This window comes from Myotis davidii, unplaced genomic scaffold, assembly GCF_000327345.1.
Source record: "Myotis davidii unplaced genomic scaffold, ASM32734v1 scaffold68, whole genome shotgun sequence".
NCBI classification, from domain to species: domain Eukaryota; kingdom Metazoa; phylum Chordata; class Mammalia; order Chiroptera; family Vespertilionidae; genus Myotis; species Myotis davidii.
In genome coordinates this window covers 613,505-629,338 of record NW_006300376.1, presented here as the reverse complement: position 1 = coordinate 629,338, position 15,834 = coordinate 613,505, and the positions used below count along the sequence as shown (strand labels likewise).

General features: G+C 42.4%; 1 protein-coding gene across 1 annotated transcript in view; it reads left to right on the top strand.

Annotated features, from left to right (window-relative positions):
• Positions 1-15,834, top strand: part of LOC102775115 (transmembrane protein FLJ37396) — a 48,863-nt gene that overhangs the window by 14,266 nt on the left and 18,763 nt on the right. The window contains 5 exon segments of the mRNA XM_015572717.1: positions 1,259-1,471; positions 3,246-3,373; positions 9,966-10,166; positions 11,366-11,487; positions 13,544-13,772. Coding sequence (XP_015428203.1) covers positions 1,259-1,471; positions 3,246-3,373; positions 9,966-10,166; positions 11,366-11,487; positions 13,544-13,772 — 893 coding nt within the window.

The window sequence follows — 15,834 nt, the reverse complement described above, 5'->3', positions numbered from 1 at the left end:
TGTGAAAAGAACGGAGAAGTTTGAAGTTATGAGGATTATCATTAGAATGAATCTCAGAAAGCAACAGGTTCTCAGTCATCTAAGAAAAATAAAATCATTTTGGGAATCCTCAAATTACTTATAATGAGTTTCCTAAGATTTAGGGAGGCTGGGCATGGGGGAGAGGAATGAATTCAGAGGCTTGAGAAGAACGGAGAAGTTTGAAGTTATGAGGATTATCATTAGAATGAATCTCAGAAAGCAACAGGTTCTCAGTCATCTAAGAAAAATAAAATCATTTTGGGAATCCTCAAATTACTTATAATGGGAGTTTCCTAAGGCCACCATAACAATGCACTACAAAGTGGGTGGCTCACAACAACCGGGAGAGAAATTTACTCCCTCACAGTTCTAGAGGTGACAAGCCTCAAGTCACCAGGGTCAGCCCCTGAGGAGGCCCAGGAGAAGTTCCTTCCTTGACTCTTCTGGCTCCTGGGAGTTGCCAGCAATCCTTGGGGTCCCTTGACATTCCATGGCCTGTAGATGCATCACTAAAACCTCTGCCTCTGTCTTCATGTGACCTTTTCTCCTATGTCGTTGTCTCCAAAGTTTTGTCCTTTTATAAGGACACCAGTCATTGGATGAGGGCGCATCCTAATCTAATATGACCTCGTCTTAACTTGTGTACATCTGTAAGGACTCTACTTCCAAATAAGGCAACATTCACAGGTTTCAGATAGACATGTATTTTGGGGGGACACTATTCAAGCCAGTATATTACTAAGGCATGAGATTATTTTAATGCATTTTAGAAGTATTTAGAAGATGAAAACAAAAATGTCTTTAGCAGCTAACATTTATAGGCCTCACGTGTCTCCTAGGCTCAGTGTCACATACTCCTGACAACACCTGTTGTAGCATCTCTACTGTTCCCGCGTTACAAGTGAGGAAACAGAGGCTATGGGCAGATGAATGACTCAATCAAGGTGAGATCCTGGCATTGTGGACTCAGGCACTGTGACTTCAGAGACCACCTTTAAAGCTCGGTTGGCTCTGTTGCCTTTTCCCAGGGAATCCTAAATTAATCAGAACACTTCCTCAGCTATTTATCTACGTCAGAAACTTCCCTTTTCCACCAACATTCTTTGCTAATATCTTTTTCTCTACATACAGCTCTTGATTCTTCAGCATGTCTATAGCTCTGTGCATGGGAGAAGAAGTCTACTGTTTGCCATTGGGGCTGGAAAAATACAGCTCTCCCTTTTCCACTAACTTCCAGGCTTGGCTTTGTTTACGCAGGTCCATGGCACCCAATTCATGGAGTTCTCAGAAGTGGAGAACCAGGATGACTACTATAGCACCGAAGCTGGCTACGTCCACACCCAGGACCAGCAAGGGGTGTATGTCATGTATGACGAGGCCTTGAGTGACCTGAAGGAACTAGAGGCAGAACTGCTGCTGTTGGCCAGCCATTACATTGAGAAAGAAAAAGGTCAGAAATCAGATTTGAAAAAATCAGCCAACCAAACAAACAAAAAACACTAAGGGGCTTAATTTAACAACCCCCATCTCAAAATATAAATGCAATAATTCAATAAGCACATACACCTTCCCAACACACACCCACATTAGAAAAGATAGGGCTCTGTGTCAGCCTAAGTGCCCCTTTTGTTGGAGACTGACTACTCTCTCAGGGTTTGGTTATAATTCTTACTGTTGTTTAGACTCGTTGCCCAGTGACATTTCTGCATCACCCAGTGGGTGCAGAGATTGTCATGCAGGGCCCTGAGGGAAGCAAAGGAAGCCATGAAATCAATTTTTTTTCTAAGTAACAAAAAAATGTGATTGGCCTTGGGAAACTGCAGTTAGAAACAGGGACATCCCTGGGTTCATAACAGAAAACCACTAGATGCGAGAAGATCTGGCTCAGAAGATGCCAGACAAGCCCCAGAGGGAGAAACCATTACTCAGGGTAATTGAATAACCGTTAGTCTGTATTCACTCTCCCTTCTGGCACTACTCAAATGTACCCAATTTTAGAATAGGCGCGGTAAGAATATTTCTTTTGAAATAATATGACAGCATTAGCATACATTGGAAAAGAACTTAAGAGTTTCTAGATATATTGCAATACCTTAAGGAAAGATAGCAAGGGTTTATGCTATTTTGTAATATATTAGACTATAATTAAAGACCATTCATATTCACATTGTTATAAAATCCTGCTTGAGGACTGTTTGACAATTAACCTTTCAGATCCTAGGCAGAATTAATTCACTATTGGCTTGAACTCTGTCCTATCTTTGCCACCGACCATCTGGGATCTGACTCAGGAAGCAGCAATGGCATCCACCATTCCAGGGCATTCGATTTCAGCTCTTAGCCTTTATCTTTACTGCTTATCCTACATATGAATGCATCACTTTTGTTGGTAATGATTTATAATACCAAGCAACTATTTCCAGCTGCTAAGAATTTAATTGGATTGAAACACGTAGTAGTCATTTAGCTCCATGAAAATCTTTTAGCTGAGCTAATTGGTATAAGTCATTCATGGTGATGATTTCCATGATTTTCCTGCTGCTAAGAAAACTCCTGATCAAAGTCTTTCTCTTGTGTTCAGTAGCCATCATAAACCTGATAATTATTGAATTCAAACTTTAGCCCCTGAAAAGCTCTTACTGTTAAATATTTCATTCTGAAATCGATCACTTAAAAATGTAAAGCAATAATAATGCTGATAATGAAAACGAACATTAATATATTGGACAAATATTTCTGCTGAATAATGACAATGATTACATTTATTTATATAGGTTAGTGATTGATGTAATTAAATAACATCTTAGAAACTTCTCTGAAAATTTTGACTTGGCTAACATTAATTGAAGTAGCAGGTGGAACTGGGTTTGTTTTTAAACCACCAGGAACCTGGTTTTAGAAAAGAAAAAAATTATGTTTTGCCTTTAAATTACAGGTTTGAGAATATTTTAGTGAAGGTTTCATGTTAATTGAATTTGGTTGTATTTCCAAAATTAGTCTTTAAACCTGAAATTGGAAAGGCAAAAGAAGAATCCCTGTTGACTAAGTCAACAGTATGAGCTTTGGGCTTTGTGTTTGCTGATGGCGCCTTAATGATTTAGAGACCAGTTGCCATCCCGTTTTCTTTCCTAAAACGGAGCTGATGATCCGAGGGCGCATTTCTAATAGGAACAGCTTCGTGGAGAGAGGTCTGGCCCTGGTCATTGTCATCCCTTCTCTTCCAGGTCACAAAGAGGGCAGCAAGCCAAATGCTGGCCAGGTCTGGGAATGGGCCCATGCAGGAGTGGACAGATTTGCTGTGCTGTGTGACCTGTGGACTTGGGAGGCAGCCCTTCTAGAAAACAAGCGCCAGGTATTCTTGCCTAGAAAACAAACTGTTTATAAAACTCAATACTTTTAAAAACTCAGTGGGTCTTTCCTGACAGCTCCCTTTTCAGTGAGAATGAGAGATGACTCCATTCATATTCCTTGTCCTGTCAGGACAGCCCTCAGTCTACAAACACAGACAGACTGACGACCTTTGTGGCCTGCAGAAGTGTATGCCCCATGTGGGTGCATGAGAGCAGGGGGTAATGCGTGCCGAGTGCAACAAGTTACAGGGTAAATTTAAAGCAATAAGACAGTGAGTTACTAAATCACCATCCTGTCGTTGGTGGTTCATATCCCAGTAATAAATGACAAATGGCTTCTTAGCATGTGTTGTTGCCCTTTTAATAATCTCTAACTGTTGGGAATTTATTCATCAAATATTAAGTATTTACTCTGCACCGGGTACTGTTCCAGGCACTGGGAACATATAGGCACAAGAGAATATGTATAAGGAATTTGTAGCCTGTAAACATTGATCTGATCTCTAAGCAAAATTATAAGCCAGTGGCACATGCAAGAGCCTTGGGGACCCCAGTGGAGGGGGGATCTGCCCTAGGGAGGGAGCAGGGGGGCGCTGCCAGAGTAAAGGAAATGTTCCCAAGTCTTCCCAGGGGAATAGGTATTTAACCTGGTTACTAACAGGTGCGTAAGGTATTGTCAGTCAGAGAAGGAAATATTCGTAAGCAGACGAAACAGCATTTGCAATGTTGGGGCGGTCTCACATGGGGGAGGGGGAGTCTGGAGAGGGGCAGGAAGACTGCTCTGGCTCGGAGGCAAAGGGGTGCTGGGAAACAAGGTGAACCTGTGTTTTGGGTGCAGCCTGGGAAGGGCCTGCTGACCCACGCTTCATTTAGAGTTTATCTTATAAGCAAGGAAAGCCGTCGGTGAGTTTCAGCAGGGGAGAAACACGGTCACAGCTTTGTTTTCATGTGGTAGCTGTGTGGTGTCAGTGCGGAGGATGGCGGAATGGAAAGCTCCTGGGGGAAGAAGTGCAGGTATTGCAACAGGTACCTGAGCGTCGGGAGGAGGCCCCAAGCCGCCGAGGGTGTAGCCATGGGACTAGGAAGGAGGAGCAGGCTGAGAGCTCTTTAGGGAAGTGGAGAGGGCAGTGGGTGCTGGAGGGAGAGAGTAAGGATGGAGCTGAAATGACTTCCTAGGGGTCGGGGACGCGGCTATCAACTGGCACAGCCGCAGAGGCCCGCTGGGGGGAATAACACTGAGTCTGGGGTGCAAGGCCTGTGGGAGACTGTTCTGAAGCCGGGCGTGGATGTTTGGTGGGTGCTTGTCGTTTTGAAACTCAGGAGCAGGTCTGAGCTGAGGTAGGAATGTGGAAGTTGGACCACAGTAATGAGTCGAAATGACTAGAAAAAGCCAGAGATGTCTGAAGTGGGCCCCTGGGTCACCCCTTCAAGGGTAAAGTCATAGCATAAGAATCCATGAGAGGAACCAAAAGTAGCCAAAGAGACTGAAGAGAAATGGAAGGAATCGTGTTATGAAAGTCAACGGGAAAGATGTGTCTTAATTAGAAGAAGATAGCCACTAGTGTGGAGTGCAGTGAAATATCAGAAAGACAGCTCCTAAAGCCAGGCGGCAGGCCAGCCATCGGAGGTCATGGCCAGCTCTGCAGGCTCTCCGAAGATTTACGGGGTGGGAGCCAGGATACCATATGATGTGGTCAGACAGGGGAAGTGGAAATGTTTTCTTGGAATTGTTTTTCTGGTATTAGATGGTTTACCATTTCATCTACTCTCTGGTGTGTTACTCATGGAGATGTAGGTCACCCAATTAAAAACAACAAAACTAGCTGAGCTTAAAGGGTGCAAACCCTGGGCTTTGAATGCGGTTCCTCTTTTTGAAGATAACTGACCTTTAGAGTTTGCATCTGCAACCTTGATCAGCCAGTTAGAACCATAAGATCAACTGAGGAAATGAGGGATTTAGGCTCAGAGTATAGTAACCGGAAAGGCCGCATTAATTGTAAATAAGACAGACTCCTCAAACTCGACAAGTGTATTCATCCAGACAGGAGTTTTAAAGAAATCATTTTAACTTAAAACAATCACTGCTAATTCCTTTCTACCCCGAGAATAAGTTCCCCGTAGAAACTGAGCTGTCTGTGCCAAAACTGTAACACGGGACCTCCTAAGTCAGAAATCCTGTCGAAAGAGCCTATTTTGAATGGATAAACCGGACTTTTATCTGGAGTGTGGTTGGTTTTCCCCAGCATTGGTTCTGCTGCCAAGTTTCCTCAGCTGGTTTTGATTGTTAAATTACTGGAATCACTAGAATGTTAAGAATTGCTCGAACACATTGGGTTGTCTTAAATCCTTAAAGTGACCATATTATGTATAAATGCTCATAACATCAGAGCTGGTGTGAATTTAGGTTGATTAAGGGACTCTTAGAGGAACCAGATATCCGAGGTGCCAGCTCCTGAGTGATACTTGTACCAACTGCTAATTCTCTCCACAGCCACCAGAGGACACATTTTCAGTTGATTTTGTGTTTGGAGCACTTAAAAAAAAAATCTGTTGACAGGCTGCATCTAGCATTGGTTTTCTGTTTTGCACTTTCATTTGACCTGAAATACTAATATTTACTTTTTTTAAAATCCCAGAAATAGAGAAAAGTTTGAGTTAAAAATAATATAGCCCTGGCCGGTTTGACTCAGTAGATAGAGCGCAGACTGAAGGGTCTTGGGTTCAATTCCCAGCAGGAGCACATACCTGAGGTGCAGGCTCAATCCCCAGCCCCGGCCAGGGTACATGAGGGAGGCAACCAATCAATGTGTCTCTCTCACTCTCTCTGTCTCTCCCCCTCCCTTCCCCTCTCTTTAAAAAAATCAGTGGAAACATATCCCTTAGGTGAGGATTAACAAATAATAATAAATAATAACAAATAATAATAATATAAACAAAGTAAGTTTTGAGATGATTCATTTTGGCTATTTTTCTATTTTCTCCAATATTCTATGCCTACCACAGTGTGTACCTGAGAGTTGGCCTTTGACACACACAGGTGACATTTGACAGGCTAGGAAGACTTCTTAGACAAACACCAGCCCAGAGTTTAAATGGAAGTGGGCCAGTTAGCAAACAGGTAATAAAGAGAACCTGTGAGGTGGAAAGATCACCGTCCTACCCCTGGGGAAAAAATTCATGATAAAATTATGCAAGCATCCATCCGAGAACGTCTCGAGATTGGAGCCGAAGCTTGAGAAGGCCTTGCCAGTTTAAAAAGAGCGCCATGAGCTCCTTCTCAACAACTAGGGTTGCAGGGAAAATATGACACTATTTGGGACGTATTTAACTGAAAAAAATATTCATTGTTTATCAGAAATTAAAATTTAACTAGATAACCTGCATCCTTATTTGCTAAACCTGTCAATCCTATTAGCAACTAAAGTAAGTGTGGCCATTTAGCTCCGGCCTCTGCAACCTGGTATCACCAAATTTGGAATCACTGGCAAGAAGGAGGGTGGCAAAGGGGAAGGGAAGATATAGGGAACATCTGCAATAGAGTCAACAATAAATAAATAAATAAATATAAAAGAACCCTCCCTTTAAACTTCGCCTGCCAAATTACCAAACAATCGGGCTCTTTGTACAAAAACAGGTCAGGGCAATACAAATGCAACAAACTAGCTGCTGGGATTGCCCTGGCCCAGCAAAATGGTTCAAGTTAGTCCAGAATGATTTAGAGAAGTAATTGTTTCATTCCTACTCTCCCCCTAGACCCAAGGTCGGCAAGCCACATGCAGCTCTTTAGCCCCTTGAGTGTGGCTCTTCCTAAGCCTTAGGAGTACCCTAATTAAGTTAATAACAATGTACCTACCTATATACTTTCAGTTTAAAAAATTTGGCTCTCAAAATAAATTTCAATTGTTGTACTGTTGATATTCGGCTCTGTTGACTAAAGAGTTTGCTGACCACTGGCCTAGACTATTCCAAGTGGTACCCTCCTTACACCAACTCGTCACTCCTGCTTTGTCTTCTGCTACTTAATAATTAAAAGTTACTCCAGAGTAGAACTCTGGGGACAAAACCAGATAATTTAGCTCTCCCTGCAGGGCCAGGCATCTCCACCTTCCGTCATTTCAACTCTGAGGTCTTGGAGTGTCTATGGAGCATTCTACCCAGAGCTTTTAGCCTCCTCTTGTTGACCCAAAGTCCCTTAGGCCAATGTTTCCCAAAGGAGTTCTTGCAAAACCATATGCTACGTAAAGTGCCCCAGGCTCTCCCTCCTTGAGCCTTAGCATTGAGACCTTCAGGTACTGAAGGTCTATTAAAAAGGCATTGATTCCTACTCTCCTATTAATCTTCAAATATTCACCTCCCTTGGGAGCCTCGGAAGCCAGGATTGGCAAAATGAAGACATTCCTAGCTATTCCTGCACCGTGGTCCCGTTATCTCCCATTTGCCTTCTGTGCTGTTGCCTCCCGTGTTCAAGTAGTGCTAACACCTTCTCTGTTCTTTCTGGTTTTGCATTCTTAGCTATGGGGGCCACACCATGAGAGGGGCTCTTTATCTCCTTTTAGGAAATGCCTTCGTTTTTTAAGAAGAGGGCTGACTTCAGGCCTGAAACCACCAGGAAAACCAGCACCCAGGGAAACAAAGCCTATCTTTCTCCACTGCATCCCCCAGTGTGCAGACTGTTGGGCTGGTAGAAACTGCAGCCTCAGCAGTTCCGTCCTTGCTGGCCATTCAGTGCCTACCCTGGGCCAGCCTGTGTCTTTGGTGATAGTGCTACCACAGGAGCCGAGACCTCAGGAGAGGGAACCTCCCTGAGAGGAGCTAGTCACAGAAGACTTTCCGAAGGGACAGCTGGAGCGGAAACTCTGGGGGAGGATATGTTGAATTCGTGTAGCAGAGGAAAGGAATTCGTTCCATTTTAAGACCAGTGGGGATGATAGTTCGGAAGCTTCCAGTCCGAGCTAATTTACCCATCAGGCCATATAGACTGGGTGTTTAGGACCTAATTGCTTTTCAGGGAACATTGCAAATGTTTGAGATCTGAGAAAAAACACACAATAGCACATACGTTACTCCAAAGTAAGAAAAGAAAATACAAAATAGACGTCAATAAATGCTTCATTACCTGTCTGTAAAATGTAGGAACGTGGTCAACTGAGCACTCATGAACTTCTCATTACATCTGAAAACACTTGATGGATCAGATTTCTCACTTCATAAGAATCCCCAGGTACATACTGTCCAGAAATCATAGCCAGTCATTAATTAAATGTGTTGCTCATGGCCAAATATTTTGAAGAGCAAAATAATACATGCCACTTAACATTTTTACAGAAAAAAAATGTTATTGGGATGTGAGGACATTTTAATATAGTTAATATATTTAATATATTTAATATATTGTTATAATGTGAGACAAGGTCTCCAAAAGTGAGAGCGTCTAAGGCCAATGAAGGTTTTAAAACAACTCTAAAATAATAAGTACATTGTTCAGAACTGCTACCTTACCTTGCCCTTAGGTTCCTGTTTCGGATTCCAGCCCAGTGAACTCTGAAGAGCTTTTGCTGATTAGCACCGTGACTGACCACACACAAACAGAATTTACACACAGAACAGAAATTCCTTAAGCTCACAGACAAATGTAAAAGCAAAATCGAGAGTATCTGGCCTGGCTGGCATGGCTTAGTGGTTGAGTATCGACCTATGAACCAGGAAGTCACAGTTCGACTCCTGGTTAGGGCACATGCCCAGGTTTTGGGCTCCATTCCCAGTGTGGGGAGTGCAGGAAGCAGCCATTCAATGATTCTCTCTCATCATTGATGTTTCTATCTCTCTCTCCCTCTCACTTTCTTTCTGAAATCAATAAAAATCTAATTTAAAAAAATAGAGCATCTGAATTCCCATAGGAAGAACACTCTTCAACCGTGAGTGTGTGGAAGCTCTCTTTGGTTTCTAGGGGAGGCTGTGACTCCACCAGGAAAGGAGTTAGCTCCCTGGATGCCTTTGAGAGTTCTGTACCCGGGCCCCTCCTGGTGCAGCCCGGTCTGGGAGAAATGTCTTTGCATTTGGGGGCACTTTCACCCTCAGCCTTCCATTCTACCACACCCCCATCATTCCTACATAGGTGAACGTTGGGAAGACCATTAAAGAGAAGGAGTTGGAAATGGGGCTGAGGATGTAGAACTGGACATTCAAGGACCCTGGTGATGGAGTGAAAGGGGGCGAGGAATGGGTCTGTGAAGAAAGGTGTGGAAGATAAATATATTTAATCACCTCTAATAATTATAAGTTCCAATCACAGTGCATTCAGGGTCTCTTTCCCCTCCCCCCCCCCATTTTATCTGGGGAGAGCAGGGAAAAGGGGACAGAGGCAAAGCGAGTATTCTTTCCCTTGCCCTCCTTGACCTCCCTGTGGGTTTACTAATTGCCCTGAGGTGCATGGGTCTGCAGCTGCCTGCACCAGCCCTGTACCCGGAGGTTCAGCACTGTCTCTCTCCTGCGGGTGCCCAGGGTCTTTCCAACGCATCGAGTGCTGGTACCTCGCCTCTCCTTGCTGGGCCCTAGGACTGCCTGCTGTTCCCTGACTATCAACCTTATTTGCAGCTTCTCGACTGTTATTTTGAAGCCTACCAGCACACGCTGGACCCCGAGGAGAGGTTTGCCTTAGCACAAGTGATCACTGACATCATGCACAGAGGCCCCAGGTTTGATCTCAGCCACCCTTACTTCATTAAGGCCTACCGAGATGAATGCACCTGCCTGAGGCTTCACCAGCAGCTACTGAGGGGCATCCTCAACCAGCACGTGAGTACCGCGTCCTTAAAAACATTACCCGTGTGCCCTGCCCTGGCCGGGTGGCTCGGTTGGTTGGAGCATGGCCAGTGCATCAAGGGGTCACAGGTTCGATTCCTAGTCAGGGTATATACCCAGGTTGCCAAGTCAATCCCTGGTCGGGGTACATACGGGAGGCAACCAACTGATGTTTCTCTCTCCCTATCCCTTCCTCTCTCTCTAAAATCAATTTAAAAGTAACAAAAATTAAAATATTACATGTGAGAAGGGGAAGGAAAACATGGCCAGAACTGAAGATAGTGCTTTCCTTTCACTGTGGGCCCAGAATTTGGGTTTTCTAGGGCAGCATGTGCAGCATGTTTATTTGTAAGCTTATTTGCATTGTTGAATTCCAAGCATAGCTACAGTCTTTTTTTAAAAAAAAAAAATTTATTGATTCCAGAGAGAGGAAGGGAGAGGGAGAGAGAGACAGAAACATCAACAATGAGAGAGAGAATCATTGATCGGCTGCCTCCTGGAGGCCCCCTACTGGGGATTGAGCCTGCAACCCAGGCATGTGCCCTTGACCGGAATCAAACCTGCGACCCTTCAATCCGCAGGCCAACACTCTATCCACTAAGCCAAACCAGCTAGGGCATAGCTACCATCTTAAAGGGAGGTTCCTAACCCTAATTACATTTACTAGTCCACAAAGAATGGAAAACCTGTTTTCATTAGATGATAGAGCTTATTGGTAATGAAAGAAGGACTAAACATGCCCCTGTACAAGGCATTGATGTATACAACCGTGTTTATTATTTTTAATGGTGTGACTATTTTTAGGACTAAAGGGAACAATTACAGTGTATGGCGTCTGGGGGGAAGCTAGTGGCAGGAAGTAGAGGGGAGGTAAAGATTGCTCCAGTCCATTTACCTTAGGCCTAGTTAGACTTTTCTCCTTGCACTCAATTATTTGACAAAAAGAAGTTTTCTTGTGCTTCTTAAGATTGTCAGGAGCTGGTTGTCTTTGCTTCTCCTGGCTGACCCTGGGCTCGGACTGAGAGACCAGCATGTTCCTATATGAGCGGATCCTCCAAATTCTGTCTGAGTGAAAATTGGTCAAATAACGAAGAGATGCAAAGGGCTGATGTTTTTCTCATGCCAAGGCTCAGAACTCACATCCATGGGAAAGTTTAACTTTTCTAATTTCAATGTCTATGCGATATTTCTAGATAGAGCGGCAGCGGGAGTATGTCCAGAGGCTTTGGCAAGAAGGCCGTCCCGATGAGAGCAATAACTTTGGACTTCCCCTTAACATAATTTGCAAACAACTTATTTCCATCAACAATAGCTGGTAAGCTGGTGTTGTTTTTCGACATTTGACTTTTAATCCCCTAGATAAGTTAAGGGTATGATGTTAAGTCTGAACACTATTGCACAAAGCGCCTCTCAAGTATTTGGGGAGATGAGAGATTATCTATAAAAGCCACAGAAGAGGACTCCCTCGCACCTTCAATATCACTTGCTTTAAGTAATTAAGAATAGGAGGCTCAAATTTAAACTTACGCCACTGGGTGCAGAATCTTCACTTCCTTGAGAAAACCTAAAAAAAAATAGAAAAAAAGCAGTTGCTCTTGAAATGCCATCGGAAGATATGATTAGAGGTTGCACATAGCTGACATACATGAACCTTGATGTCCTTAAAAGTTTCTCAAAAAGGAATTTATTTTTTCTAGCAAGTATCACCAAAAAGGTTTCTGCAGACTCACCTTGTGGTCTCCCACCCCTTGAAGGAGCAAATTAAATCTCCCGAGACCACTCAGAGAGGGTGCATACTTTAAAACCCCCTTGATATGTAGTATGACCTCTCCCCTCCTCCCTACCGCCCCCACCCCCGTTCCCTTCCAGCCTCAGAGGGTAAAGAAGGAACTGGGAAGTGGTTGACAAGCCCCAATTTGGTCTATGTAACTTGAGATCACAATTTCTCTATGGCCTTCAAATGGGTGGGAATATTGTCCAGCTCCTCTCAGCATCCCACAAGTCTTTGTTGAGCAGACACACAGTAGGCAGTGCGCTGGGAGTGCACTCGTGTTCTCACCGATGGGAGCAGCAGAGGCATGGCCCTGTGCCCCTGGGAGGTGGACAGTGTGGCGCTATAGGCAGACCCTCGGTGGGAAATTCCACAAGGCTGTGGGATCACCTTGGGGACAGTGGGGTGCCAAGAGATGTCATAGCTGAGATTCAACCTTGTCTCTTGAGAAAGCGTCCTTGGGGTCCCAGGCACATGACTACATTTCCTCCACAGACATTTCTCAGGACTGATTTCTTCACTGTGATCAGCTTCAGGCACCGGCTGTGTATGTGAAACTTTCCGTGGCAAGACTCTCCTGTGTAGAAAATGGTTTTTGGCAGAACATGCTAGGCCTATATGGATACTAAGCCTTGTCAGAAGAGTCTCAAAAATAAGTGTTATTTGCTTGTTAAGATTCCTTTTCATCCTGAAGGTTGTATTTTTTAAGATCTAGGACTAAGAAGGATCCATTTGCATAGATTTAAAACATATTTCTATTCTTTGGTTCCATGTAGGAATACAAAGGCCCTTGACTTGTGTTATAGCCTCCATTTCCAAAGAAATACCCACAGACAAGTCTTTTATCATTTCCAGCCTCATTCATTTATAAAACATGCATCCTCATGGCAGACATGAATGATTCCCTTAGTACACAGAATTTAAAAATCATTTCTGTCCATTAACATTTTGGGGGAAAAGGAGGTAAAGACTCAAGTAAAAATAGAAACTAACCGTGGAAATTATTTGTTTACTATTTAGTCATTTTTAAGTTACTGTGTTTTCAAATATATTTTTAAGTGTTTTTACTGATTTCAGAGAGAGGATGGGAGAGGGTGAGAAAAATAGAAAAATTGATGAGAGAGAAACATGGATGACTCCTGCATGCCCCCTTACTGGGGATGGAGCCTGCAACCTGGTCATGTGCCCCAACTGGGAATTGAACCGTGATCTCCTGGTGTATAGGTTGACCCTCAACCACTGAGCCATGCCAGCCGGGCTGTTTTCAAATATTTGACTAAATATTGATTACTGAAATGTTGACAGGTTTGCTGTGTATATTTTAAGAATCTTACTCTTATTTCACTTTTAGAATAAACTCATATCTTCCAAGTTCAAAAGAGTTCATATGAAAGTAAAGAACATGTTGTATAATCTAAAGGGTTCCCCAGACGGCCTATGAGGCCCTTTCAAGTTCCTGGTTTGTTTGTTTTTTTAAAAAAATCTCCTGGCTTAAAGGAGCTGTTTTGCTGGTCTTTACAATTAGAAAATTCAAATGTTTTTGGAAAGAGAGTACGTTCTTCATTGTGTAAAATTGTCATTCTTTGCTCCTCTTTTAAAGCCCCGCATTGAAAAACATTCATCTGCTGGAGTTCCACCCTTCCCTGGGCCTGGCATCGCTCATCCCCAGAGCCCTCGAGCACCTCTTCCAGGAGGCCCGCCACATCTGCAGGCCTGCATCATCCAGCGGCCTCGCCCTGCTGGAGAGGCGGCTGCTACAGCTGGCCCTGGATGTGTGGCTCACCCCAGCCACGCACGAGTCCTGGTACAGCGCACAGCTCCAGAAAGATGTAGGTTCTCTGAAGGGGGAAGGTGGGCCCTTGGCGAAGGGAATGTTTCCTCCCAGATGTTACTACTTAGCTTTGCTTTTCTGTTTGGCTCTATTCCTCCCCTATTTGGCCAGAGACAGATCATAATCCTGGGCCTTGCCAGCATTTTTATGTGATTTTGAGGGGAAGGGGGTGTCAAAGTTTCTAGTTTATCAGGATGCTGCTACAGTGAAATTAAAAGGGAGATGTACATAGGTATGTGAGAAGTGTTTTCTGATTTATTATTTATATTTTAACAATATACATTTTTTATTAAAAATGATATGTTTTCTTTCTACTAAGACTCTTTCGAAAATTCACTCCTTTTGTCCTGAGCTGAGGCCTGGTAGGAGAGAGAGAGGACTGAATGTGGAGTCAGGGACCTGGACTCAAGTTCAGCCTTGCCATTAACGTGCTGTGTGCCTTTGACTGGGTGTCTTAGCCTCTCTGAGCCTCACTTTCCTATTGTGGAACATTATGTTTCTGTCTTTGAAGGGGAGTGGTGGTAGGTGAGTTTGATGACCTCTAAAGGCCCTTCCAGCTCTAATGATCTATGGTTCAAGCTGTGGTCCAATGACTAACTTGGTGTTTGCAGTTGGATTTTAATTCTTTTGTTTTTGGTTAAGGCTGTCACAGTTGAGCCTGGGTTTTCAGCTTACTTTATGTGGGCACTTGCTGTATATGAAAGAATTTTCAAGGGCCCCAGATGCCAAAAATATCTGTTTCATGTGTCTGGCTCAGCCTTCTATTCCCTCCTACCCAAACTAAATTTTTATTTTATTTTAAATTAATGTTAAGTTGATAAAAATAAATGATTCCTCATGTGCATGTTAAATTATAATCATACACTTCATACAATGCTATTTCCTATTTTTCTCAGTTAACATATTATGTATCTTTCTATATTACTAACCAGTCTTTATACTCATTTTTATAACTGCATAATTCTCTAAGTGATGAATAACTTACTTAACAATTTGCCTATTGATAGGCATTCAAATAAGTGTCTAAATTTTCAATATTATTTAAAATGCTATAAGGTACATATATCTCTGTACTTATAGATTTTTCCATATTTTGAACTAATTCTTTTTGATAAATTCTTGAAAGTGAAATTGCTGAAACAAAATTTAAGTCTTTGGCTAACATCTTGGCAGATTGCTTGTCAAGAGTATGCCAATTGGGGTGCTGAACACAAAATACAATATACAGATGATGTATTATAGAATGTACTCCTGAAACTTGTATAATTTTATTAACCAATGTCACCCCAACAAATTCAATAAAAATTGACAAAAAAGAGTTGTGCCAAATTGCAATGCCATCAATAATGTTTAAGAGTACCAGTTCTGCTACATTGTATAATATTAGGTGTAAGCATAGAATGTCAGTTCCAATATATACATATACGGAAAAGGTGGACTTGTTAATTTTTATATTTTTGGTATTTATTGTGATTAAATATTCATATAAATATCTGGTTATAAACTGTATTTTTGTGTGTGTGAATTTTCTGTTCTCTCTCTTTGTTTATTTATCTCTTTGAATTCTAATGTTATTCCTATCCACTCACATAAACTCTTCTTAAGTAAAAAACTTTAATCCTTTCATCCACCATGTTTTCTGCAAATATTTCCCCCAATTTGTCTTTTTATTTTTAACAGAAACTTATTTTTATATAGTTGATCTTTTCCTTGGTGATTTCTTCTGTCTTCCTAAATGCAGAAAGCAAATCTTCCCCCTAGATTTTTCATATTTCTTATTTTATTCTAATTTCTTAAGATTTTCATTTTATTTAAAAAATATTTAACCCATTTAGTATTCTATCTGGTGTGTGTGTGGTGTGAGGTATGGCTCAAAATTAAATTTCCCCTCAAATTACCAGTCATGTATCCTCCTATAATTTATTGAGGATTCTTTTCATTTTGTATTATGGTACCAGAGTGTTTTGTTGTTGTTGTTGTTAATCCTCACCCCAGGATATTTTTTCTATTGTTTGTTTGTTTGTTTTTTATAAAGAGTAGAAGGGAAGGAGGGAGGGAAA